Raw genomic sequence first — 27,713 nt, 5'->3', positions numbered from 1 at the left:
GAAATGCCAAAATGATATTTATTACTATCTAGATGTAAAACCCAGCAGTGTTTTCCTATCTGACGTGGGCTGGGGTTTCCCAGCCAGTGAGAGACAGGTCAGGAACCAGGCTGGGTGTCAGGCACTTGTCAGGCCCATTATCAGGTACCAAGAACCCTAACGCATGGGCAGCATGGGACTGGGTAAGCCCAAACCAACAAGGAAGGGGTCCTCTCTGTTCCCACTCAGGCTGAAGCCAGGACCCAGGACCAGATCGTCTAAGCATCACTCAGCAGCCCTCCACTGCCTCGGGTCTGACCCAGAGTACAGAAAGAGACGCCTGATTAATGGGGAGCCCCTGGGTCCTGCCCCCAGCCATCCACTCTCACAAAAGTACCCGAGGACGTAGCCCCTACAGTCAACCAGGACAAGGCAGAGGGCGAACCATCACAGATAAGCTTTCCTGCCTGGGAACCAGTGAGTGGGTAGGGACAGGAGAACCTGGCTTTCGTCACAGTGACATTTTCCAAAGTAGAAGAGGGTTAAAAATGCCTCCCCCCTCCCCTGAGATGAGAGGCCACTCTTTGGGTAAAGGGTAGTAACAGGATCACTAGGCCCAGGGACTCTGCAGGAAGGGCGCTCCAGGGACCCCGGGGGATGGGGTTGCAGCAAGATAGGGCTGGACCACCCAGTGAGGCAGGGAGACTGGCCCTGCAGCCTCCCTCAGGAGACCAAAAGTAGGAAGACTGAGAGGATTGAGCAGTGTGAGGGAGACTAGCCTCCCCAAGGCCACAGAGGCAGACCCTCAGTTGCCCTTTCTCCCTCCCTTGCTCTCAATCAGTATTCACAGACAACAAGTCTGTCCCTGGTCACCATGGCAACCAATGGCCAGATGGCTTTCCCAAGGTCTGGCCCATCTGCCCAGCTGACAGTGGGGTGTCTCCAAGGGTGGAGGGAAGCCCGCCACCACGGCCACCACTGCCATGGCCTAGAAGTCTAAAGCCATGCCCCAGTGAGCCCAACAGAGCCACATATTCCTTGGGCCACTCCGACCACAGGCGCTGCCACTGAAGCAGATGGTTCCCTAACTCCCAGGCTCTGGGCCCCCTCCAAGGAGGTTTGGAGTCACGGGCCTCTGTCCTGAAGTTCTAAGTGACAAATTAAAACACAGTAAAATGATCCTTTTGTTTTAAAAAAAAAAAAAGACCCTGGGCCCTCTGGGTCAGGGCCTCAGCACGCTTGGTCTGGGCCCCAGGCTGAGAGGGCAGCTCCTCCCGGGCCCTCATGGGAGGCCCCGTGGGCTACTGGTTGTTGCAGCCCTGTGAGGCAGAGGAGCCCCCCGCCTGCTTCTTCCTCCGCTTGTTGAGCAGCCTGTTGTTAGAGGTCTTCAGGTCCTTGATCTGCACCTGGTCGTAGTCCACTCGCATGGTTGCCAGGGCGCTGGTCATCTCCTCCTGGTGACATATGTCCGTGGAGGTCAGGATGGACTGGCCTCAGGAGCCATCGCCCACCTGCCTCCAGCCCCTTACTCATGTCCATGAGGGCAACGACAGCCTCTGTTGCCTGAGCCATCCCCTTGTGTCACCTAACCCACACTATGGTCCTTTGCAGTAGACACTGACCTTACCCACCGAGGCACAGAGAGTACAGTGACTCCCTGCAACCACACCAGCATAAGGAGGACAGGGACCTGGACCAATGTCACCTGCTAAGAACCACAGGCCCGCAGGGGATACCCTCTCGTGGCACACCCAGGGCACTGAAGCCCAAAGATTGTGCCCAGGGTGCCCTGGGGCTCTGAACTGCTGCCCCAGGCTCAAACCAGGCTGACCACCCTCCCAAATGTAGATTGTAAGGGGGCTATAGCCAAAACCCCTTCCTTCACTGAGCACCACACCCCAAGTCCCAGTGAGCCAGGAGCACCCCGTAGCCCTGTGCTCTGAGTGCCCCAGCTGGATCCCTGGGCAGTCAGTGACACCTCAGGTTCTGGCCCCGGGAAGGGGCTGATGACCCAGGCTCTCAGCAGCCACCACCCTAGAGTCCCTTTTCCCAAAACCCTGGGAGACTGAGACAATATCCACCCACCTTGACCTCATCCCAGTGGTCTCTATCCTCCTGCAGCACGCGGGCGGTATGGAGGGGGGTCTGTGGCACCACCATCGATTGCTGGAAGGAGCCCCAAATCCATGGATCAGAACAGGCACCTGGGGCGGCACTGGCTCCCCACCCCCACCCCCTCTCTCCTGGTCTCAGATATGGGAAGCAAGTCTCAGGGTGGTGAAGGAGCCCCACTGGAGCAGGGGCAAAGCCAGGCTCTCAGCGGGGTCCTGCAGCACATCTGTGGCCTGCCCCAGAGCCCCTGGAGCCATAACCCCCCTGCCCACAGCCCCCCTCCAGCTTGCCACGCTGCCCGCCACAGGACAAGGAGGGACTTACGTTGATCCAGGGATGGTTCATGAACTGTGTGATGGTCAACCGCTCGGTGGGGTCTGTCTTCAGCAGGAGGCGGATCAGCTGCTTCGCTGGGGAAGAGAGGGAGTGTGGGGCGGTTGCAGAGCTCCTCAGAGCCAGTCGCCCCAGTTCTGCCCAGGCTCCCGAATTCCTAACCCATAGAAAAAGTGAGCTAATAACTGTTTATTGTTTTAAGTCACCATGAATTGGGGCAACTCATTAAGCAGCCATAGAGAATGGATACAGGGCAAATTTGTCTGTGCTCCCCAAAGGGAAAATATTAATAAGGGAGAAGAGTCAGAGAAAGTTTTGAGGAGGCAAGTTTTGAGCCCATTTAGCAGATACAGAAACTGAGGCTCAGAAAGAGAGGAGTCAGAGAACGTTTTGAGGAGGCAAGTTTTTAGCTCATTTAGCAGGTACAGAAACTGAGGCTCAGGGTCACACAGCTGGAATACGGGAGGTGGGATGTCACACACCCAGGATTTGAAAACAGGCTGCTTTGACACCAACATGGTATCTCCCAGAATGAAGGCTAATGGGGTCTGGTGGAGAAAGTTGGGGAAGCGAGTTTCACTCACCATCTTCAGAAACCTCCGACCACTCAGGATTGGGGAAGCCGTACTGGCCCAGGCGGATCCTCCTCTTCATCCCTGGGGAGATGGCCTGGCCCGTGTTGGAGTAGAAAGGCGGGAAGCCACATAGGCTGGGAGAGAGTGGAGGTCATTCGGCATAGGTATGAGGGCATCAGCGGGGTGAACCCATTCTCCCCAAATCCCTGACTGGGAAGACAGGCAACCACCAAGGTAGTCACCTTGGCCAGAAGACCAGCCCTCTGGACTCTGGGCTCCTCCTAGGTCTGCCATCTGCCCTTGGCAAGGAGAGACCTTGAGGCTACCTGAAGGAGGGGTGTCCCCTGACCAGAGGGGAAGGGCAGCCTGTGTGAAGAATGACCCACTCAAGCCCCTCACAAGGGTTGGGGGAGGGTCAGAAGTGGTACTGAGGGTCCCAGGGGATGGGTGGTACTCACAGGATGTACATGATGACGCCCAGGGACCACATGTCACACGACTTGTCATACTTCTCTGGACCCAAGACCTCAGGAGCTACCAGAGCAGAGGACACAAGAGGGCGCTCAGCGCCAAGGGTCTTGGAGCCCAGACAAGAGCCTGAAGCCTGAGCAAGGTGGGGAGCAGGTGCCTGGGTTTGGGGGTGGGGCAAAGCAGACTGGTGTCTGGCACCTTCTGGGAAGGCAGCATGTGTGTGAAGTTGGGGGAGGAAAAAAAAGCTTACAAAAAAAAAAAAAAAAACCTGCTTTTAGGCTGGGCTATAACGAATGATAGCCTCCTAGCTTCTTTGGGTCAATATTGGCCTTGGTGAGGGAGGAAACAGAGAGAAGGCCAATCTGGGATTAGGTGGGATCCTGCCACAGGCAAGAGGGCCTCTGCCCCAGCGGCCCTGTGTCCCTTGTCTCCCTGAAGGTACAGCCTAGGCGACATGCAAGGACAGGCCAGGGGCAAGGCTCCGGTTTTTACTTCCAACGTGGCTACCATCCCACGGGGCCTTGTTCTTCCCACCTGTGCGATGAGATGGGTAGGCCAGAAGATTTCTAAGCCAAAATACTGCAAAACACATGCTGGCCAACAAGATACCATTTCAGCTGTCTTGGGGCTCCCCACTCCTTAAGCAGCTCTCTTAGAAGGCACTCCCTGAGGGGAAAGAGCCCTCTGTAATGGGAGTCATCCCCTCTCTCGGGTAAGGAGTACCTTCAGCAGGGGCATTTCTAGATCTGGGCTGCCCACTCACAAGGGAGCAGGGAGCTTCTCCAAGGAAGTCTGAGTAGATGACACCCCTAAGTCCAATCCTTGCCCTGGCCTAAGGGACCCTCTCCCTTGAGACAAGGGGCTGGTGCCTTGTATCCTTCCAATGTAATCGGAAAGTCCTGCCTACTTTCTGAATATGAATCCCAGAAAGATAAAAACTGGAGAAAAACAACCACGGTTGGGCTCCGTCCCAAGCTGATGGCAGCCTTTTATCACATATATATTTAGAGCTACTGTGATGTCATTCAGCTCACAGGCCACAGCAAGAATTTTCCTGGATCTATTTTCAAAAGCAGAAGCTGAAGTTTGGGAGAATATTTTTGCAGCCTCCGGCCCCCCACGTCACCGCCTCCACGAAGACAGGATTCTTCCCTCCCTCCTTACTCGGCTTTAACCCTTTGGCTTCTGCAACCCCCGGGGCTGCCCCACTCCACAGCAGGGTCTGATAATGACAGGAACGTACAAACCACATCCCAAGGACTCACCCACATAATAGGGAGTATAGCAGGGTGTCTGCAGGGCATTTTGGGTGGTCTCTTTGGCAAAGCCAAAGTCGGTGAGCTTGAGTACTGCATCTTTCTCCTTGGATGTGTAGAGCAGGTTTTCAGGCTGGGCCAGGAAGATAAAGCATGGGTCTGGAGTTAGGCGCCAGGTGTGGGTAGGGACCCTAGAGGACCTTCAGGCAGACTTCCTTCACCTCAATCAATTCAGGAGGAGCCAGCTCCATCTCATGAAAAAGACCTGGGCCTTGGTCTCCAACAGTCAAATATGGAAAAGACCAAAGTGACTGGGACGTGTTTACTCCTTTCACAGAAGGGGAACAGAGGCAAGTGTTCAGCCAAAGCTGTGAAGAGCCAAGGGCCACAGACAGCCCAGGGGTAGGAACTTTGGACCTGAGTTGGTAATGTTTCCATGACATACCAAAATGAGGGTTCCGGGGCAAGGTAGGCTCTCATGTCCCCAAGCACTCATCTGTTACCCAATCTAGAACAAGCCAGCAGGGCGGCGTGCCTGAGGCTCTTGGGGAGAAGGCCCCCGCCTCAGGCCCCAGGAGCTGCACAGGGGCAGTTCTTCCTGGCTGCAGAGCAGAGAGAGGTCTGAGGTAAGAAGGTAGTGAGGAGGTCTGTATAGAGGAGGCAGCCCTAAAGCTGGTTCTTAATGAATGGGTAGGATCTAGGGCCATGGAGGAAAAGAGGGGACCCTCAAGCAGAGCTGGGGTAGAAGGACAGGGTTTTAAAATGAGTTCCAGTTTGGAGCCAATGAAAGCCCTTTCTCTGGTTCTATTTGAGATGCTCTGACCTTGGATTGGGATGAAAACAGGAAAGCACGTTTAGTCTCCACAAGGGAGTCACCTCTATAGAAGACTGTTCTCTCCTTGGGAAAAAAAGGAAGCCAGGGCCAAAATAAAGCAAAGGTTCAGAAGGTGAGTCTGTCATGGCTCCATGTGTATCTAGAATCAAAGGATAAGTGGGCTGGCAGTACTCAGCCAGAAGAGGAACCTGATGTTGCTACTGGTCCCCGAGTTCCTCTTGGCCCAGTCTCAGGATGAAACAGACCTCAGGGCAACGATCTAGGCCTGGGGCAGAGGGCTCAGGACATGGAGGGCTCACGACTCTACTCTGACAGTGGCTGGCACATGTCTGCATATGCATGTGGGGCTCCCATGGTTTGCATTTTGCCCATCTGATCCTGATGACCTCGAGGACCCTGGATAGGACATTTGGAGAGCTGAGCCTCCAGAACATGTCTGAAGCCCATCCACTGAAAGGGCAGGCAGGCCCAGGAACTGGGACTACCTCCACTTGTTCCTCTTTGTCTCCCAGCTAATGGCTTCTTTCCCTTCAAATGCTGGCATTGGGGACCCCTGACTAAGTTCAGCATCTGACTCTCAGTTTCATCTCAGGTGGTGATCTTGGGCTCCTGGGCTGGCCCTACACTCAGCAGGGAGCTGGCTTCAAGGATTTCTCCCTCGGCCCCTCCCCTCACTCTCCCTCTCAAATAAACATATCTTTAAAATAAAAAAATCCTTGCTGAAAGAATGAATGAATGAACACCAGTGTGGCACCTGTGCCACTTAGGCTAGATAACAATTTCTTTGAGACTTGTTTTCCTCATCTGTAAAATGGGTAACCGATTCCACAGGGTTATGAGAGGATTAAATAAGATGTTTGTCAGGGTCTACTGGCTTGAGGTAGGCACTCAGTTATCCTGAAGCCTATTGGGAGTACACAGTGTTTGAAAGATACAAGGAGACCCATCTGACTAGAGCAGGATGAGTATGCTGGAACCATGGAAGAAGTGGCTGAGGAGAGCAGTCTGGGCTCGGGGGAAAAGGCCTTGAATGATGATCAAGGAAACGTGCCTCCATCTGGGTGGGTGCTGGGAGTCATTGGGGGTTGTGCTCTCCCTTCTCTGGTCCCCGGACCAAGAGCCTCACCTTGACATCTCGGTGGGCAATGTTCTGGCTGTGCAAGAACTGGATGGCGGTGCCGATATCCCGCATGATCTCTGCAGCTTCTGCAGACACAGAGGAGGGGCGGTGGTACGAGGCAAAGGTTGGGCACCTGGGGTTTCCACCCATGTGGCTTCCGACCATGCCCCCAGAACAACACAAGATGGTGATAGCAGTCCAGCTACCCAGGACACCCACCCTCTACACCCCACCCCCATCATCCTAATTCCCTCTGGAGATGCCCCAACCCACCTGGACTTCTTTCCTCAGGCCTGGGCTATCTCTTCCCAGCTCAGGTGCTGGTTGGCACCTAGAGGCTTTGAAGCCTCCATCCCAAGGCCATGGACAGTTCATCTCTGACGATGTGTTACAAACTCATGGAACTCCTTGGACACTCTGTCCCACCCTCTCTTGTTTAGCAGGGGAGACTGACACATAAAGAGGAGCAGGGCCTTGCCCAGCATTGCACAGCAATTCTGTGCAGCCCGTCTCTGTCCGAATGCTCCACTGTCCTGCTGCATGCACGTACCTCTCTCAGTGAAGGCCTGGTCGCCACGCTCCTGAATCCGACTGAAGAGCTCACCACCTTCCATGCTAGAAGAGAAAGTGACTAGAAGCAGGGCCCCCTGAATCAGGTGTCAGCCTACCAATGCCCTCAATCATGGACCCAGAGCTTGGGCCTGCCTCCACCTGGCTGAGCCTAGAGCAGCCCAACCCTCGTCCAAGTCTCAGTTCCCTCAAGGAAGGGAGGAAATGTCAATCATCATCATTATCACTGCTTTCTGAACACCTACAGTGCTCTGTGACCCCGGCCTGGTCCCTTTACCTCTGTGCCCCCACTTCCTCTTTTGTAAAATGGGATTTATGGCACCAAAGTCACAGAGTTATGCAAACTGAGTAAGCAGGATGTGTGGAGCACTGAGAATGGAGTTGGGTACAGGGCGAGGACCACGCTAAAATCTTCCTCCACATTTCACATGGCAGTTACAGAAACTCAGAGAGGTTAAGAGCTACCCCAAATCACACACAGCAAGTGGGTGGCAGAGCCAGGATCTGAACCCCAAATCTGACTCGAGAGTTGCTAACCTGTAGGATGAGGGGGCACTTAAAGGTAGATGGGGAGGAGCTCAAGGTCCAGACACAAGACCAAGCGTCTGAGGAAGGCTAGGGCTGAGCCACAGTGCTGTTGGGAAAGCCCGAGGTAGAAGAGGCCACTGGCTCCTGGATTACCCTGTGGTCTCCTGGGACCATGGGAGCCCAAACCCATGTAGGAAGGAGAAAGCAGAGGTGACTGTGTTTATCCTGCTCCTCCCACATCCCCCGTACCCACATACTCAGGCTTCCAGTTGCCTTCTCTGACTACTCTTCCTGCCCCTCCTCACAGAGTGAGATCACACCCATGGAGGCCATATTGGAGCCCCCCATAGTTCCCTTCCCACCCTGGTGGGAATAGCCTCCATTACTCCTCAGGGGCTGGGGTGCCTCCGGGGGCTGCTATCTTAAGAGCAGAGAGGGGCCATAGAAGAATGGAGCCCAGGGGCCATGGGAGTACCGACGAGGCACTGAAGCAGGACGGGCCAGCGTACCACTCCATGACGATGAGGAGGCAGCGCTTGCTGCGATGCAAGTTCTCATACACGTCCAGGATCTGCACGATGTGAGGGCCGCCAGAGGCCTGCCAGTGGTGGTCCACCTCCTGCCGGGCCTTGGGGCTGTCATACAGGAGCTGAGGGCAGGTAGGCACAGAAAGTGTCAGGCACACAGCCCACCTCCCCAGCAGCCACCCAGAGAGTACCACTGCCCTCACTTTGCAGACTAGAATAGGGAAGCTCAGAGAGGCCTGTGACCTGCCGACGAGTCACCCAGTTTATGAAGGGCAGAATGAGGATTCAAATCCAGATCTCCCTGAGTTGTGGTCCAATGACCACAAGAAGGCCCCGGGAGGTGGCTGACAGCTTGGAAAGGCTCAGAGGCCGCTGAGAGGAGCCCTGCCTCTCTTCCTGAGGACTGCAAGCCAAGTGGCAGTTGATGGGCTTTGTAGACTCACATGTCAGATGTGAGACTCCAGGCCAGGGGTCACACATCCCCGGAACTGCCTTTTTCCAAGGGGATGGCAGAGTTGTAGACCCAAAGGTAGAGTCCAAGGGCAGGAGGGATCCTAGCTGAAGGAAAGGCCAGCCTGGTCTGGTGAGGACTGGGTTTGGGACTGAATCCCTCCAGTGACTCAGTGTGACCTACAGGCAAACATTCCCAGCTCCAAGCCTCAGCCCACAACTCTGTAAAATGGAGTCATAACGGAGTCATCCCCAGAGGATGCATCACGGCAAGGCCTGTAGTAGGTGGTGGACAACAGGATCCCTGTTCAGGTTAACTCAGCCCTAGGCTATGGCTGCCAGTCAGAAGGTCAGTCACCAGAAGTGGGCAAGGCCCTGGAGTGGTCTTGTTTGGAGGAGGTGTGGGGGAGGAGAAGTCAGCCTGCAGGGTGAGGTGATCCAGAAGGCGGAGAGCCCGACCAGCCATCCTCACACACCGCTGCTCACCTGAGACCCTGCCCTGTTCATTTCCGAGTTGCTCAGGACTATGGACCAGGGTCAGAACTCAAGCCTCAGGCTCAGAACAGCTTCATCTCCCTCAGCACCCAGAGGACCCTGGGCCATCTCTGGCCTTGGTCTCCTCCTTTGTGGGATGGTTTCCCCTCTACCAGGGCCCTGGGTGGGGCAGACTCTGGGATCAAGCTCCCTAGGCAAAGGCAGACTGAGGCACAGAGGAAGGCAGAAGGTTCTTGCATCTGCTGCTCCGTGGCTATTCCCCCATCTCTAGAGCTGCTCACCTTGACCCTAGCCTGGGGTGCAAAAACGTAGGCAAGTCCCTCCACCAGGTTTGGGGTCCCTGCTCCATCAAGCGTTTCAGGTGGGGGTGCGCATAGAGGCTGCTGTGGACAGACTCCCCGCCTGGAAACCATGAGTCCCTTGCTCACGCTGCCTCTGCCTCCCGGAACATCCTCAGTTCCGTGCCCACACACCTCCCGAGCTCCAGCTTCTTGCTCACAGCGCTGGGGGTGGGGGCTCAGTCACCCCCACTCACCACGTCAGCTCAGCCCCACTGTGTTGAGGTGGCTCCAGCCAGGTGTAGCCCAGTCTCTAGCCACGGGACCCAAGATGCGCCATCCTCCCTACCCCCACTCTGTCTCCTCTGCACTCTTTCCTGCGTGGCCTCCCTGCCCCCAGCCTTCTCCTCCCCAGGCTGGCCTGACTTGACAGTGTCCTGTAGGGGTCTCCAGGCTGGCTCCTGGACTCCCTCCTCACTCTGCCCTGCTCCTGGTGTCTCACCCCTACTCCGAGGTCCTCTTTCTCCTCTGGTAAAATCCCAAGCACACAGCTGGAAACCTCCCAGTGGGGTCCCCAGCCCCACCTATTCCTGCCCCCACCCTTTAAATCCCCACCCCCGTTCCTCCAAATAACAGCCACCTTCTCCCCTGGCATTCAGGCCTGCCTTCCTCTCACTGCCCGCTACCCTTGGCCCCCAACCCTTCCCATTCTGGTCAGAAGGACGTACTTGCTGACCCAAACAGCCCTCACTCTGCCTATGCCACATACACCCTTGCCCTTCTCCTTCTCCATCAGGTCAACTCCCTCTTTTTGAGGAACCTTCTGGGCTCAGTTCAGATGTCTCCTCCTCTGGAAAGACCTCCCAGCACCTTGCCCTAGGGTTTTTGCCTCTCTACCTCCCCCCAGGCTGAAAGCAGCTTTAGGGTAATCCAAGGAGGGCTGGCCGGCTCCTGAACAAAGGGTAAGAGGATGGGCGAGGTGCTAGAAGGAAGGTGTGGGAGGGAGAGGAGGAGGGGAGGAGACGGCCAAAGAGGGGCCCACAGGGCTCAGGGCCTGGGCCTGCATCCTGTGCTTTGCTGGGGTGAAGGAGCAGGGGGAGGCGCCCCGAGCTGGAGCTTCGGACTGCCTCCCACCCCACTCAGTCCATATTTAGGAACCCATTTTCCACACGGATTAAAATGGGCCTTTTCTGAGTGTCAAGGGCTTGAGAACATGCCTAGGGTTGGGGAGAAGGCTGCCCCCAGAAAACACAGTAAATGCCCCCACTGGCCTCTCTGCAGGGGAGATCACGGACGCCAGAGCCCAGGATCCGGCCCACCCAGGCCCAGCTGCCAACAAACCTCCTGGGCTGTCCCTCGATCCCTCAGCTTGGCCCTGAGTGTGGCCCCAAACCTCCTTGAGCCTCAGTTTCCTCCTCTGCCTTCCCCATAGCCAGCGCTTCTCCTCTTCCAGGAGTCTCCCCAAAATCGCCTCCTCTCAGAAGCCCTCCCTGACTACCCTGCCAAAAGAGGACCTCAAGGATCCCTCAGTCTCCCTTCACCTTTTCTTCTTATAAATATGTATGTGTTGTTCATTGAGGTACTCTCCACACACAGTAAAATGCACAGGTCTCAAGAGCCCAACTCAGGAAGTTTTGACAGCTGTACCGCCCCCCATGAGCCACACCCCCACCAAGACAGAAACACTTCCAGCTTCCCAGCGAGCTCCCGCGTCATCGCCCTTTTTACCTCCCTCCTGTGCAGCTCACAACCTACAATTAGCTTGTTCCTTTGATAACTCTTTAAACAAACACATGCTTATAGATATTGCACTTTTCAACGTGCCTGGCTCTGTTCTGAGTACTTTATAAATATTAGGAGCAAGGGCCTTCATTATTCCTGTTCCTTAGCTGAGAAATGGAGGTACAACTAGGGGAAGTAACTGGTCCCAGACCACACGTCTGGTTTCCCCAGCCAGGCCGGCACCAGGCTGCCTTGCCTCCCTTAGCAGACTGTGGGCCCACAAGGGCAAGGCCAGCCTGCCTGGTCATTCCTGGGTCACGGTAATGGGGTTCAGGGCCTGACACAGAGTACAGGGCCTGACACAGAGTACCGGCTCATGTAATGGTTCATGTTCATTTACAGAACAAATCTATGAAGTGGGGTTAAGAGGAAGAAACCCTCACAACCCATCATGAGGACAGAATAAGATTAAACTGAGGAAGACCCAGGAAGTTTCAACAATGAGAGACATGACAACCTGGCCAAATTTGCTCCCCACGGTGCCTTACCCACCCTCCCTGGTAAACCAGACTTTACCTCCTCTTCCAAGGAGCCCATCCTGACCACTCCGGCCCACAAGGCCATTGCTATAAATGGCAATTTGTTGGCTTCATTCATGCAGGGATGTGAGGCCACACAACCCTTCATAAAAGATATCCCCAAGCAAGAGCCTCATTTTCGCAGTCATGGAAATGAGCACAGGGCTAGGAGATAGGAGGCTCTGGTTCTACTCTGACTCTACGCATGAACTTTAGTGGTTCCTTTGCCTCTCTGGGCCTCTGTTTCCCTAAAGTTGAGCTACAGCGCTTGGGCTAGATTGAGAGAAAGGAAACGTCAGTCAGGGGCTCCTTGCAAAGCAACTACAGTGGACCCCTCCCCCACCACCGCCCCAGGGAGCAGCCCCTGAAGCTCCATGGACACATGTCTAAAGGCCTGAACCCAATGGGGGCCACCTGGTCCCCAGTCACAGTGGGGAAGAAAAGAAGATGGCGTAGGCTTCTGACCAGCCAGTTTGGCAGACCCCAGGCTTACCCCAGTCCATATCTCCTGGGCCCCCCAGGGTCCACCAAAGCTGTGGGTCTGTGATGGCTCCTGGGCAGCTCCCCCAAGCACCCGGCAGGCACCCACACACTCATGAGGCAGAATCCTGACTTTCTCCTAAGGGTGGGACTCCTGGCTATACTTGAGGTGTGGGCCCCACTGAAGTTAGATGAGCATCAGATCTGAGATGACATTTCCTTGAACAAATGACACTGCTCTAGCCTCAGGCTTTGACGAAGTGGTTTCGACCTCTCCCTTCTCCCTATTCTCCTTTGCCAAATTCTCCAAGCTGCCCCCAGAGCCAACAGCCAAACGGCCGAGACCCCTGCCAACCCCACCAGACAGATGACCCCAGTGAAGGTTGAGGTGGAGAGACCTTGTGCCCCACCCACCCACCCAGCAGCCTCAGGTGGAATGGGAGCCTCAGGACTAGCCAGGCCCCCTCCTCACCCGCCCCCATGCTGCATCCTGTCCCAGCCAAGGACGGGCTTCCCATGTGGGTGGAGGAACTCCCGAGTTCAGGATCTGGGAAGCGAGAGCAACATTGGATTGGAAAACAATTTGCAGTTTACAAAACACACTCTCCCCTTATCTCATGGGAATGCTGGTGCCGCCCTGTGAGGCGAGCTGGGTGCGGCTGGCAACCCCAATTTACAGACTGAGAAAAGAGAGGTTCAGGAGGATGAAGTCACTGCCCGGGGGCCACCAGGCTGGAGTGTGGCAAGGCTGAACAGGGAGGAGAAGGGACTTTTGAGAGAGTGTCCAGACAACCCCTCCCTGAGGGGAAATGAGAGGAGGGGGAGGCACCGACCAAAACTACTGCTTATAGGCCTCGGGAAGCTTGCTCTGAAATGAATATGTGCATGGGTGCCAGTGCACAGGGGTGGGGGGTTGCACGAGAACATGGATACAGGAATGTATAGGGGTGTGTCCCTGGGGGGCACATGGGTATAGGGAGCATGGGGTAGGCGACATGCATGAAAGTAGGGCCGTGGGCATGTGTGTCTCCAGGCCCTGCAATAGTGACTCCGAACGCCCGGAGAGTGGGACCCATCCATCTGAAAATATTCATCCAATATTTTCTCTCCAATATTTTCCAATATTTTCCCTCTCTCTCTCTCTCTCTCTCTCTCTCTCTGAAGTGCCCACCAGAGTACTGGGCACGGAGAGACACCCAAGAAAGACTGGGGGTCTTGCTGCCACTACTCACCCTGTGACCACCTTGGCCAAGGACAGACCCCTCGATTCAGACCTCCTCTCCCATTGGGGCCCTGTCTTCCACATCACCTAACGTGGCCCAGAGCTGTGAAAGTACTCTGTCTGCTCTCCTAGGGCATCAGATGGAACTGGGATGTCTGTAGCAGCTCTGTGAGGACACAACTTTGGGACAAGCCCCCAACACCCTACTTCAGTCCCAGAAAAACCCACCTACCCAGGCCCTTATACTCACCCACATATCTAGTGTCCACATCTAGCTAACCTCAGGGCCGGGCTCATCTCAAGTAAAAAGTGTTCAGTCTCTCCACCTGTCTCACACACAGGAGCCCCCAGGCCGCCAGCCTGGACAGGCAGCCTCCCCTCACCCAACCTCCACACTCCCAGCCAATTAACCCACAGCCGGGGCTAAGCTGCTCTGTGGCCTCTGTGGGAACACCCACTCCTTCCGGGGGAAGAGAGCTGACTTGCAATCTCTCCCACCAGTGAGGCACTAACAAATTAAGAAATACTAACTCCGGATTTCATGACAACCCACAGCCTGAGAGACATCATCCTTACAGCAGAGAGAACCTCCTGGAGACCAGACATCCGGATGCTCTTGCTGCCCAGTGTGCCACTCTAAGTCCCATTATTTCCACTGCTCTACTCATTGACAACAGGAGTTTAGGCATTTTATAATCCAAAAGTATGACTAAAACAAGAAACGTCCGATTCTCTTTAGAATACAGAGAAGGGTGCCTGGGTGGCTCAGTGGGTTAAGCCTCTGCCTTTGGCTCAGGTCATGTTCTCAGAGTCCTGGGATCGAGTCCCACATCAGGCTCTCTGCTAAGCAGAGAGCCTGCTTCCCTCTCTCTCTCTGCCTGCCTCTCTGCCTACTTGTGATCTCTCTCTGTCAAATAAACAAATAAAGTCTTTAAAAAAAATAGAATACAGAGAAAAATAAAGCATACCAGAAACCCATGTAAACTTGTAACTAATAACTGAGGACATCTTTTGATTCTGAGCTTCCTGAGAGTCTTGGCAAAGAAGGAAACCAGATAGACTCTGCTGCTTTTATCATTTCACGAAGAGAAGCACAGACATTCGTTGAACTTTTTCCACAACCAAATTCTTTTTTTTTTTTAAGATTTTATTTATTAATTTATTTGAGAGGAAGAGTGAGAGAGAGAACAAAAGCGGGGGAACGGTGGAGGGACAGGAAGTAGCAGGCTCCCCACTGAGCAAGGAGGCAGATGCAGGACTTGATCCCAGCACCCTGAGATCAATGACCTGAGCTGAAGGCAGACACTTAATCAGCCAAACACCCAGGTGCCCCTCAAGACCAAATGATTAAAGAGATTTAGCATCAGACCTTACATGAGGAAAAAGTATAACATTCTGACAACGTCTTCAATAACAATTTTGCAAGATACAGAAAGATTCACATGAACCCATGAATTCCTTCCTAAAGACTAAGGCTGGCGCATGGCATTGCAGCCTGGCACACCTGCCTGGAGCTGGACAGAACCTCACCAGACCCTCTACTTTCTGGGGATTCCAGCTTTGTTCTGGGCCAGAGTACAGAGACAAGAGAGGGAGAAGGACCTAGGTATGTGCCCCCACAATACCTCCTCTCCCACTGGGGGGGTCTTACCCCAGCTTCGAGCAAGGGCAGACCAGAACACTGAAGAATTGCATTTCTGGGCTATTCACCACATCACAGTCAATGCCAAACACTCGGGCAGCAGAACTGAATGGAATGGTATAGGGAAATACAGGTCTTAGACTCCCATTTTGTTCATTGTGGGGAAACCTCTATTCTCCACAGAGAGAGGTCCTGGAGAAGAAAAAGCACTCTGAACCTACCACACTCCCTCCTTGATGACAGCATTCAGCTCAGTCATGTCTAAGTTCCCTTCTGGCCCCCAGTGTTGATTATTTGGCATTATTTTTCCCATTAGACAAAGCCCTGATTTTATGAAAGACACAAACCACCGGAAAAGCTAAATTCATTTTATAGCTAGTTGCTGAGACCACGCCTGCCTTGTGCTGCTGGCACCAGTGACGGCTTCTAACACACTTTACCCTGGCCTCTGGCCGGCCCCCGATTCCCACGTGCCGCTCTGCCCACTCAGAGCAGAGGCCACAGCCTCAGGGATGTGGTGGGGGGGCGCGGGGCAGGTACAGGTTGACCTCAAGTTCAGGATTCTTAGAAAGCCAGAGCCAGGCCCCCCCTCCCCAAAGCGCCACCCCACCCGAGGACACCAGTGTTCCTTGGAGCGATGCTGGCAGTGTCAAGTCTAACTTTTTCACCACAGTTTCAAATTAGAGCCTCAGACATGTGCCACTGTTCTCACACAGACTCATTTCCCCAGCTTTCGTAGCTCATTAAAGGAGCTAATGGAACCAATTTCGCAGCTATGGATTAGTTGGCCTCGTGCCAGATCAGACCTCACTTCATTAAGTTCTGGCCATAGCCTGTCCTCTGGCTTGCCCTGTCCATTTGCCTCTCCTCCTCCTCGGAGGCTAAGTTCCAGGGAGGTCAGCTCATGGGACACTACTGACCCCAACCACCCAGGCCCCAGCTGTATGCTCAGGGACTGATAGCAGCAGATCCGTTTTAGCCTCTCCTTCATGGCAGCTGTCCCCCCCCAGTGCTCGGCCAGTGGGGTGCTGGCCCTGGCATTTGACCACAGATGCCACCTCATTCGGTGTTCACCATATCCTGAGAAGAACCAGTGTCATCCTTTTAACTGCGGAGAAACTGTGACTCTCTGAGCCTCACTGGTCCCATCTGGAAAGTGGGAGCAGGGATAGTATGCAGTTTAAGTGACTTGCCCAAAGTTACACAGCTGGGCACTGAGAGTCGGGACTTGGCAGACAGCTGCTTTGCTCACAGAGCAAAAAGACAGGAAAGCCCAGCCAAGGGGGCCCAGGAAGAAGAAGAGCCCCCCAAAACCCCCTTCCAGGCCAAGGCCAGAGCACCTGATGGCAGGGGGTAGAGTATGGGAGGGAGGGTAAGACCGCTGATAGGCTTGGAGCCTCCCTGACCACCTCCCACCACAGTCCTGGGAGAGAGGATGGCGGAGGCTCCATGCCAGCTGTCTTCACAGTGAGCTCTGTCGACAGCAGATCCAACACATGTGTGGAAATTGTCAAGTCTCAGGAACACAAGACTCCTTCAATTTGCTAAATTTTGGTAGACTCAGTTTATGTTTCTCACCAGCCACCAACGACCTGGAAACAAAGGCAGAAGTGCCGGGTCTGGGGAGGGCTAGAGATGGGTGGGAGAGGGGCAGAATACTTCCAGAAAGAGGGAGCTGAGCTGGGCTCCAAGGCAGGGAGGGAGAGGGACAGCAGAAACATAAGTGCTAGTTGGGGCAAGCCCATGGGTCCCACTGACCCCGGCCAGAGACCATATACTATGAAGGACCAGCTTCATGTGGGCACAGGACTCTGGGTCAGACAGACCTGGACTTCCCTCTTCCACTTGCCTCTAGCTTTGGGTAGGCCATCAACCTCTCTGAGCCTCACTGGTCCGATCTGGAAAATGGGAGCAGTGACAGTAAGCATGTCCCCAGGTGGCCATGAGGATGAAATGAGAACACAGAGAGAACTCAGATTAGCACCACGCCAAGTACGTACAGAGTGGAAATGGGCCTTGAGGTTCACTTGGCTCCAGGATTCCCCTGGGTCTGCCCTGAGGTGGCCCCATACTCTTCACCTCCAGAAATGGGGCAATCCAGATGCAGCCTATGGGACCAAGGGGAAACAGACCCCTCGCAAACCAGCAGGTCGCAGGAAATGGTCTCAAACCCTGAGACACAGTACTGGACCTGGCTTTGTGAAAATGGACAAAGAATCAAGAGTCTACAGAGCCCAGTGAGGAAGGGACATTCCCTCCAGTGTGGTGAGGGTGAGATGGCTGATCTCCGGGGAGGGATCCTGGGGTGGGGTGGGTTGGGGGACCAAGGTTCCCTGGGGACCCAAGCCAGGGAACTAGCTCAGCTCTCAGCTTGGCAGACTAGAAGAGGGGCACAACTTGACTCTCTCAGGCAGCAGCCGCCTTTATCCCCCTCAGCTGCCCCAAGCATCCTTTTGAGCAACAGCCCTTTCTGCGAAGTGTGTGGTGACTCCGGGTCAATCCCTTAACCTCCCTGAGCTCCGGCTCCCCATCTGTGGAAATGGGTGTGCAGTCTCCTCACACAAGGCAATGAGGACGGGAGGACAGGCAGATCTGGGACTGTCAGTATCTACTTCACAGGAGGGGAAAGAGGCACAGAAATAGCTGCAACATCCTCTGTCTCTCTCAGAAATTACACCCAGAGTAAGTGGCAGGACCAGAACTCCCTTTGCCTGAGGCAGGTACCAGATCCCAGCACTCCACTCAGACCTTCTGAGAGGGCTGTTTGAGGAGAGGCCACTCAGGGGCTTGTGAGGGTCCAGGTTCTATTATCCTCCTTTAAACTTTGTAGAGGAAAAAAGCATTTTTCTGTCAAAATCAGCTACATTATCGGTGAAACATTACCCTGGTTCTATTTCTCCTATGACAGTGTAAAAATAGGACATTTTCACCCTAAGACTAGAAAATTTCAGCAAACGCAAGTGTTTTATTCTCATCTCAGAAGCAATGTCCCTTTAATGGTCCCTTCTGGCGAAGACACCCCCACCTCAGCCACAGTCTGTGCCCCCAAATGGCCAGTTGTGCCACAGGGATGCCCACATAGCCAGTGGGGCTACAGAGGGTAGTGGCCACCTTCCCTAAGCAGAGGGTGACTAGGGCAAGTGAGGCCATGCCCAGGGGACCCCTGCTGAGGCACCCAGCAGGCCATGCCCCTGGCTGGCCGTAGTAATAGGAGAGCCAACACCCTCTAGCTCTGAGAAGAGTGACGGCTAGTCCCTGTCCCCCTGGAGCAGGTGTCACGAGGATAACAAAGGAATAGATGTGTGTGTTGGGGTGGGGAGAGGGGAGACAGACTGGACTATTCCTGGAGGCATAGTGCAGAGACCCTAGGAAACCTTCTGACTCCACACCCCCACTCCCCAGACCTGCTCTTTCTGAAGCCAACAGCCAACATCGTTTCTGCTGGCATCTCTCCCATTTCCCTGGGCTCCATCCATGTCCCTGCAGCTCCCCACACAGGCTTGAGTGAGCACAAGCAGCCACGGCCTAACTCAGGCTCCTCCCAGAGGGGCTTCCAACCTCCACAGGCCCCCAGCTGCTCTCCCTTTCTTGCTCCTCTTCTGCTTGAGGACTCTGAGGGTTCCAACTCCTGGGAAAACTTCTTGGTCTTGGATTATGCCATGGAGCCATAGCCATGAAGAAGGGGAAGTCCTCCTCGGAGAGACCAGGGTAGTGGCCTGGCCACACTGAGGGATGCTCCTGCCACAGGAACAGGCAATGGTGACCCATCCCCATTCTCTCAGTCCTTCCTCAGGTAAAGATGCGCCCTGGTATAGGCTCAGCCTGACGAAAGGTTTTGACTGGGCAATGGAGTACAGGGGAAAGGGGTCTTCCAACCTAAGTCCTAACCCCAGAGCTCCTGTCCGTAGCAGAACACAGACCTTGCTGGTGGAGTCTCACAGCTGACTGTCCCTCTGGCGACACCAGTTACCAGCCAGCTTCGGAGAGGCATCTTGGGGCCCCCTCTAGCCAGTCTCCACATTGCCTATCTACTTGCACCCCTACTCACCTCTCTGGCAATGCCCACAATTGGCACCCAGCAGAGTGCCCAGCCCCTAATCTTACAGATGGGGAGACTGTGGCCTGGGAGGGAGGTCTGGCATCCCAGGGATGGCTGAGAGCCACAACTTGACTGCCACACAGACCAGACAGGCTGCTCTGAGGCGTATCTGTGCCTTCCGGAATCTCAGTGTCCTCATCCGTGACCGAAGGGTGATACAACCCATTCTTAAATTTTTCTGTGTCTGGGTTCAGCGTAGGGGAAGCACTCAAGGGATAAGTGGGTGCTCTTATCCCCCCACCCCCACACCCAAGTTCTGCCCCAAGTGCCACTGTTACCAGATAGTGTGGAGGCTACCAGCCAGTCCCTCTGCCACACCCTGAGAAGGGAGCTTGTTTGTGTTGGGGGAGCATCTACAGAGCAAGTTGTGTGTCCCTTGTTGGAGGCTGAACCCTCAGAAATGGAGCGATGAGTGTGGCATCCAGAGAGTCCAGGCCCTGGCCCATCACACCCCCGAAAATAGCCTTGAGTGTCCCAGGTCACGAGGTCAGGTGCAGAGTGCGGGCTAGAGAGTCAGGTGCTCTGGAGGGCTCGTCCCAGCCTGTGCAAGGAAGCTCACATGCAATATTGTCCCCTAGAGCAGAGGGAGGTTGTACCTCATGTTCAAGGCCTCAGTCCCTCCACAGGTTTCTCCCACTGGCTCTGACCCCAGCCCCTTCTCTCCTCAGCCTCAGTCTCAGCCAGAGAAACCTCGGGAGTCACAATGCTCCTGACCTCACACTGTTGTCCTGAGCAAGAGTCTCAGACCACTGAGCCATAAAAGGAGACCCAACAGCGGAGGCCGCCACTGAAGCTGACTTCCTACACTCCACAGGGGACTCCTCGGGTTACAAGCTTGGCCCAAATGTTCCTGACTCCACCGCATTGGCTGCCAAGGCTACCGGCACCTGGTCAAGGCCAGCAGCAGGAGGGGACACTGTGAGTGGCATGGGTACAGCCAGAAGCTCCTCCTTTCTGTCCGACGCCTACCCTACCCTGTCTGGGGAGACTTTCAGGGTGACTCGCATGAATCCCTGGCACCTGACTAGCCTCCATCTGTCTGCTGTCTGCCCTTGGCCTGTGGGCTGCAGAGAAGAGGCCCATTAAGCTTGAAACTCTTAAGACAGAAAGTAACAAGGCCAGAGAGGGGAGGAACTAAGTGACAGCAAAGGAAACAGAGAGGGGAAAGAAGAAATGAGAGCCACAAGGAGCTAAGAAGAATAGAAAGCGTCACAAAGAGAAAGCAGCAAGGACAAAAGCCCTAGCCTAAAGGAAAAGGCAATTCTAACACCAAAACTGCAAGAAAACTCAAAATCAATATTCTCAGTGTCTCTGGCCTGTCCAGTGCTGAAAAGGCCTCCTGAGGCTCCTTGTTCCCCCAAACAGCAGCCTCTTCTTATTCTCCTGCTCTAAGCAAAACCCCCATGGTTCCCAGCAATAGGATTTTATTCACGATTATGCAGGGCCTAATCTACTTAGTTCCAAAAGGGTGGGAGGGTAGGGAGGAGTTCAGGACCCAAAATTCTTTTCACACTATTCTTTCTCACCCCACAAGGGGCTGGCTTCCCCAAGTGCACAAGAGCCCAAGGGAATCCTCAGAAAGGTCATTAACGTGCCACCAAAAAAAAAAAAAAAAAAAAAAATGCACTCAGACAGCCTCTCATGTGGGAACACAAAAGATCTCGTGCAGGGCGCCTGGGTGGCTCAGTGGGTTGAGCCGCTGCCTTCGGCTCAGGTCATGATCTCAGAGTCCTGGGATCGAGTCCCGCATCGGGCTCTCTGCTCAGCGGAGAGCCTGCTTCCCTCTCTCTCTCTGTCTGCCTCTCCATCTACTTGTGATTTCTCTCTGTCAAATAAATAAATAAAAATCTTTAAAAAAAAAAAAAAAAAAAAAAAAAAAAAGATCTCGTGCAGACAGAACAAGGCATAACAGAACCAAAATTCTCCTGGAAGAAACACAAGAGCCCGTGGGAGACGTGTTCTTCTGCCCCGAGAGCAACAAACCCACATATGTTGCGGGGGGACACACTCTTACCAAACCTAGGGATGGTCATTGTCTTCGACTCTTGCCTGGTGACCATCACCTTTGGACACCTGGCAGCCAGTCACCAGGCTGGAACCAAAGGAGGTGAGCGGACCACAAAGCTGACACTCCACCTACTGCCCTCTCCCAGGAGTATCCCATGATGATATCCCAAGGAGGCCCTTGGAGAAAAAGATGAGGGATCCAAGTAGGGAAATAAATGGCTTCCCTGAGATGTAACAGACCTCAGCAGAGACATAACAGACCTCTGTTGTCAACAGAAACCAGGCCCTTCACACACGACCTGAACTAAAGCACAGCGCAGGAGACCGAGAAGCCTCTAGAGGACCCTGAACAACAGTGCTCCAAGAGGGTTCTGGCGACATTAGGAAAGCAAGTTTCGGGAGAAGGAAGGAGGATTTCTGCCCGCTTAGTGAGGCAGGACACCCAAGACAGACAGAGGTCCCTGGGGGTGCAGTATGAACAGGAGTTGAGGGAGAATGAGAGGGGGAATTGCTGACATTTTTTTCAAGGCCCTGTATAAAGGCCTCTTCTTCCACATAGTCCCTCTATGGCTCCCAGTGTCTGCCAGGGCCTGGCCGCCTACCCCACTGAGATGCACTGCGTCTGACCAGGACCCTCGGCTGGAAGTAGGGAAGCAGAACTCCACATCAGGCGCCAAGCGGTCCACACCAGGCATGCCCTCACACAGACCCTATGCCCTCCTCTGTCATCCACATCCTTCTCAGACCAGAGGCCTGGATTAAAGCTGGCAGTCTCTTCCAGGAAGTCTCCCCTGGGTGGCCCAGCCCAGACACGGTTTCTTCTCGCCCACTCACCAACCTCACTTCCTGCCTGTGGCAGTCTGGACGCTGCTGGGCTGGGCTTGTCTGAGACTCACAAGGAACTTGAGAGGAACCACACAACCTCTCTGAGACAGCCCCACAGCCATCATGTCCCTTGCATGCTGGCCTTTGGGACCGTGTGTCCACTCACGGGCAGAGCCTGCACAGCGAGGAGAGCTGAGCAGAGAAAGAGATATGAGCAGCGCCACTCGGGCTCCCAGCGGAGCCATGCAGGAGAACACCAGGACCCATCCAGGGGTCCTCGTCTTAGAGACCCTCCTCTGTCCCCATAAACTAGCATAAGGCATGGGGTGACTTAAATACAAGGACTGTGGCATCAGATGCCTAGGTGCCCATCACAGCCCCACCACTCTTCAGCTGTGCATGGTGGGCAAGTCGCTGACCTTGCTGAATGTCAGTGACAATAACCACAAAATGGGAATGACAGGAATTAGGTAAGAGAAAACGGATCATGCACTGGGAACGGGGCCTGCCGGACAGAACAGTCTGGAAAACTATTAGCCGTCTATGAGAATATCAGAATCCAGGGGTGCCTGGGTGGCTCAGTGGGTTGGGGCCTCTGCCTTTGGCTCGGGTCATGATCTCAGGGTCCTGTCATTGAACCCCGCATCGGGCTCTCTGCTCAGCAGGGAGCCTGCTTCCTCCTCTCTCTCTGCCTGCTTCTCTGCCTATTTGTGATCTCTGTCTGCCAAATAAATATATATATATATATATACATATATATATATATATTTAAAGATTTTATTTATACATATAAAGATTTAAAGATTTTATTTAAAGATTTTATTTATACATATATATATATGTATATATATATATATATATATATATATATCAGAATCCACAGCAGCAAGGCCTGAAGCCTGGAGAGATGGCATCAGCTCCTGGAGAGGTTGGGAAGATTCTGGCCCTCCCAGCAGAGGGGATCCCCAGCAGAGGTGCAGGCTCCGAGCACAGCTTCTAAACCTGCGAGCAAGGCCAGCTGGGCAGGTATGAAGTAGCTCAAAACAACCAATCTCTGCCCCCAAACTCCGCTACTGGCATTCTTTAGGGCTTGATGCCCTTCCTAGGATCTTTGTTTAAACAGCCAATGGCCCACCCTGGACAGTTCAGCAGGTTCCAGCAGCATGGAAGCCCACGAGCTCCCCCAATTCTTTCCTTCCAGAAGAGGGACGGCCCAGGGAGGAGGCTGGGTACACTGAAACCCCTCCTGGGGGTACTCCATCAGACAGGGTTGGCAGGGCTGCCCACCCTACCACGCGCTTCCCAAGTTGTTGACTCGGTAACAGATGGCCCTGCCCAAGCTGATCTGACCAGTCTGGAGATGGCAGGTGAGGGGGTGGCAGCTGCCAAATGAGAAAGTACCTGGCCTGCCTGGCAGCCCCACCCGGCCTCCACTCTGGCTCACCAGCGCCAGCTTTGGCAGGCAAGCCGCACCCATGGAGCCCTGGGGCAGCTCCCCAGCCTGGGCTCCAGCACCCCACCACTCCACTCCATCTGATGAAGAAGAGAAGAGGAAGACATGGGGAGCCTCAGGGGCCTCCGACATACTCCAGTGGTCAGAGAGGAGGGCCCCGAGCCCCAGAGTCCGGAGAGCAGGGGCGGGAAAGAAGACTCCACTTTCCCCACGTGCAGAACCCTCTCTGTCCTCTCAGAACCTCTTATTGTTTTCTAATTTATTTTATTTACTTATTTTTTATTTATTTATTTAATTTTTTTATTGTTATTTATCTAAGTGCCACAGTCACTCCTGCCTGCTGTGTGGGAGAGGACCCCAAGTGGGCTGGTCAGGAAGTCAGGAGGGGAGGAAACCTGGCCTCTGCTACAGTCTGTCATCCCAGTCAAGCTACATGGTTTCCGACCACTGACTCCCAGTCACAGTTTTCATACACATGATAAGGACTGAGGGATTGTGTCTCAGATGTGGTGGGGTGACTCATGGGGGACAGATATACAGGGCTGTACCCAGCTAGGAGTGAAACTGAGGAGTACCAGCTCATCAGTCAGGCCTAGGAGGGGGCACAAAATGTCAGTAGGAAGCAGCCTCCTGCCCCCCCATACCTGGCAGGCAGTCCCCTCTAGGTCCTGCCAAGGAGTCAGCAGCAAGTGCTCAGGGTGGAACGGAGGGTGGAATGACCGTACCAGCAGCAGAAGCTGGCCTTGGGAGGGAGACACTGGGTGAGAGCAAGGCCAAGATGGACCACGACAGTGGAAGGGGCTGAGGGGAAGAGGCCCAGCACCCCGGGAAGGAGCCTTTCCTCCAGGGCCCCTGGAGAACAGTAACAGCTACGGGGACACTGACCACAACTTTTCCTGTTTTAGGCGTGCCTGCTACATTCTGGACTTTGGGCTAAGCACTCTGCCATCTTGAGCAACAGGGCCAAGAGGACAGGCACTTGTCCTGTCCTGTACCACCTAGGCCTGTATCACCAAGAAGGGCAGAGATGGCAGGGGGCAGAAGCTAAGCAGAAAAATGCCACACTCCTCCTCCTCGAGGCTGAAGCCATCACTCACAGGACAGGTATGATGTTTCAGAAGTGGCGTTAGTGCCATCTTGGAAGATGGTAAAGACCTGCCAGATGGCAGAAACTTCCAAACTCACTCACTAGAGGGGGACTGGGGGCAAGTCAAGGAAGATGTTGGAGTGGGAGCCACATCTAATCTATGTCCTCCTAGAGGCCAGCTCCTGAAGGTCCCAAGGCAGTAGCCCCAGCCACACTCACCCATCAAGCCTAAAGGGGTATAGCAGGGAGATTTGTTCTAGGCCTGCCCTATTCCCAGTCTAGAACAGAGAAAGCACTGAGGTCCTAGATTCAAGAGGAGGTGTTTTAGAAACCGTTGCAGTCAGAAGTGTCCCCAAGTCACTTGTCAGACACAGCACCCATGGAGAAGGGCCTAGACCCAGCCCTGCTTAAAGCTGGTACTGTCTGGGTCCCAGATCTCTGGCCTCTCACTCCATCTCTGCCTGGTTCACAGCATCTGGAACACCACAGGGGCTGGTCAGAGCTCAGGCCTGGCTCACAGGGCCAAAGCCTTGGTAGTAAGAAGAGGTTCTCTGGCTCCAGTCAGCCCGTTGTCTATCCACCCAGACTTGCCCCTGACCCACAGAGGTGAGAGTGGGGAGATGATGCTGAGTGAAAGGGTAGAGACTCACCCCCCGAGAAGAGCCAGTTTTCACCTGGAGGACTCAGAGTTAGTAGGGTTAGTAGGTAAAGAAGTCATATCTGAGACTCAGCCTCACCAGCCCAGCCCTGAGCCTCCTCCACCAGACCCATCCCATCAGCCCTAGTGCCCCTAGGAAAGACACAGGGAATTGGACCCAGGTCCCTGCTCAGATGCTTGCAGACACTATGACCTAAATAAGTCCTGTAACCTCTCCAGGCCTGCACCAGGCCCAGTACCAGTTACTCTACAGGCATCGTCTCCTCCCAAGTTCACATCAACTCCTTATCTTTTCCCCTGAACAGAGCCAGAAACCTGATTTCCGGAGTCCAGGACCTAGTGCAAGGTTATGGAGCTGGCAAACGCAGGCCAGAGATTAGAGCCACATCCACAGAACCCTGCACTCAGGCTCATAATTGCTATGTCTATAAAAGGAGAAGATCCTTTGCTGTGTTCTAACGTCCAGGAGCCACTTTCTTTGCCATGATCTACCTGTCCAGGTGGCCACTGGCACAAATTACAGTTGAGTCAGGTTCCCAGTGACCACAGATTCAGAGCATTCTGGGTAGGGGGTAGGTCCTCGGCCCAGATCTAAATGACTTAAGCCAGAACTATGTGGCTACATCAGCCACCCCCAGAACTCCCTGGATTCCCCTTGTATCAGAGAGCTCTTGGCCTCCAGGGAGCCTATGGTGTGACACAGATAGATGGCTGGCCCGCCCTCTGCCCAGGAACCAGGGTGAGTCAGGCTTGGAGCAGGACCTACCCTTTTCAAAATAGGGCCGGTGACTCAGCCGGAGCCCATCAGCAACCTCTTGCTCACAGGTGTGATGGGCCCTATCCCTGCCCACCAGAGAGCCCTGGGAGGCTCCCACCCATCACTCCAGCGGGGGCAGTCAGGGGCCACAAGAGAAAGCAGCACCACCCCAAGCCTCGGTGGGAACTCAGCCTTAGGCAGAAGGAAACTCAGTTGCATTCCAGTCAGAAGAGCTTCTCATGAAAAAAAAAGAAGAGCTTTTCATGGAAGGAACAACCAAGCTGAGTGAGAGCTTCCCGCCTTTGGCCAGAACACATAGGCCCAGCCATAACCCCAGAGTCAGGAACCACTCCTTCCCTGTTTCCGAGTCCAACAGACTCTACCCCTACTGACTCCACCCCTTGCTTTCTGAGACACCCGGAGCTTAGCTAGGCTAAGCCTTGTTTTCCCTGTCTGTAAAGCAAGGAGGACCAGGAGCCTGACTTCACAGGGGAGTGTGAGAATGAAAGGAGAGACTGATCGATCATACGGTGCACCCACAAGCCTCTGCTGTTGGGCCTCCCAGGTCGCCCACGGAGCAATGAGGGGTCACTGACCTTCAGGGCACACTTCTGCCCAGTGCGCCTGTGGAAGCACTCCAGCACCTTGCCGTTCACACCCAGGCCCAGCACCTGCTTGGACAACTGGTAGTCATCGGTCACCGCATACTTCTTGGGCTCCCGCCGCCCCCCGACGGCAGGAGCGCTAGCCGAGCCAGGTCCGCAGGGTGCACCTTGCGGGGGCACAGGACCCCCCTGCTCCTCTGCTGTCTCGCCATCCATGGCCCCCGGGGGGCGCTCACAGGCGACCCCAGCCTGGCGCGTCCAGGGCCACCTGGGGGAGAAGGGAAGAATGAGTTCCGCTCAGACTCCTCCAGTACACCCCAGCCGGAGTCCCTGATCCTGGCTGGGCTGCGGGCAGCAGACAGGGCCGGGAGTCGGAAGCGAACTGTCCGAGAGTATGGACTCGAGGCAGGGGGCGGTGGTCGCGCAACCAGGCACTAGCGAGTCCCGCCCGACACCTGTCAAGAGGGGAAGGGTCTGGGCGCCAAGTGGCCGCGAGGGTCTGGGAGCGGAAGGTGGAGGGAGCCCTACGAGGGTGTACCTGGCGAGGCCGTCCCTGACAGCAGAGTACCTGGCTGCGCCGGCGAGGGACAAGGACCCCAGTCCCGGGAACCCGCGGCCGTGAGCTCCTAGAGCCGAGTCCCGCCGGGGACCGCCCACGTGACCGCTCCCCTGCCTCCCCCACCCCACCCCGCGCGTCCGGGACTTGGAGCGGGCTCGGTCAGCCTTAAAGGGCCAGGCGGGCCCTGGCAGGACCCGGCTGGGAGGGAGGCCCCAACGGGCCCCGCCCCTGAGCCCGGACAGAATAGGGGGCGTGGCTTCTCGAAGAGGGTGGAAACCTTGGTTCTCCCGACACCCGCGAGGCCTGTGTGAGCCCGGAGTTTACCAGCGACATAGGAAGTGACAGCGCAGGAAGTCTTGTTTCTCTCGGAGCCTCAGGAAGCCACTTGAGTCCGGCGTCTTTTCTGTACTCTGCAGACGGCCCTCCAGCGAGGCTTGTAAGTCCTGCGACTTTCTTAGTGGTGGCCCACCACCAGCGTACCTAAAGTCTT

The 27,713-nt window shown here is 54.9% G+C and overlaps 1 protein-coding gene and 1 long non-coding RNA gene across 3 annotated transcripts; one reads left to right on the top strand and one right to left on the bottom strand.

Moving 5' to 3' along the window:
• MAPKAPK3 (MAPK activated protein kinase 3) lies at nt 1-27,374 on the bottom strand. 2 transcript variants are annotated; one of them, XM_059161015.1, is made up of 11 exons: nt 27,233-27,374; nt 26,656-26,932; nt 8,289-8,428; nt 7,232-7,296; nt 6,688-6,767; nt 4,736-4,859; nt 3,458-3,533; nt 3,009-3,133; nt 2,416-2,501; nt 2,065-2,145; nt 1-1,433 (listed from the first exon to the last, which is right to left on the bottom strand). In XM_059161015.1, exons 2-11 carry the CDS (start codon nt 26,878-26,880, stop codon nt 1,281-1,283), a joined length of 1,155 nt encoding a protein of 384 aa, XP_059016998.1. In that variant the 5' UTR covers nt 26,881-26,932; nt 27,233-27,374; the 3' UTR covers nt 1-1,280. The 2 variants fall into 2 exon arrangements, with proteins under 2 accessions (XP_059016998.1, XP_059016997.1); XM_059161014.1 differs by having other exon boundaries at nt 27,203-27,351.
• LOC131823980 (uncharacterized) lies at nt 20,040-25,747 on the top strand. The gene is made up of 3 exons (XR_009350724.1): nt 20,040-20,190; nt 24,463-24,661; nt 25,608-25,747. It is a non-coding gene; the product is annotated as an uncharacterized LOC131823980 (long non-coding RNA).
• Nucleotides 27,375-27,713: the final 339 nt, after the last annotated feature.

The sequence above is a fragment of the Mustela lutreola genome, chromosome 2 (assembly GCF_030435805.1).
Source record: "Mustela lutreola isolate mMusLut2 chromosome 2, mMusLut2.pri, whole genome shotgun sequence".
NCBI classification, from domain to species: domain Eukaryota; kingdom Metazoa; phylum Chordata; class Mammalia; order Carnivora; family Mustelidae; genus Mustela; species Mustela lutreola.
Note: the sequence above shows the minus strand (reverse complement) of the source record. Positions and strands in the feature narration are given on the sequence as shown.

Excerpts from the sequence above, each read along its gene's own strand:
- MAPKAPK3 (XM_059161015.1), bottom strand. The coding sequence starts at position 26,880 with ATGGATGGCGAGACAGCAGAGGAGCAGGGGGGTCCTGTGCCCCCGCAA. Across the intron at positions 4,860-6,687 it reads TTGCCCACCGAGATGTCAAG|CCTGAAAACCTGCTCTACAC; the intron begins GTGAGGCTCTTG and ends TTCCTGGCCCAG. Across the intron at positions 3,134-3,457 it reads GGCGTCATCATGTACATCCT|CCTATGTGGCTTCCCGCCTT; the intron begins GTGAGTACCACC and ends ACTCTCTCCCAG.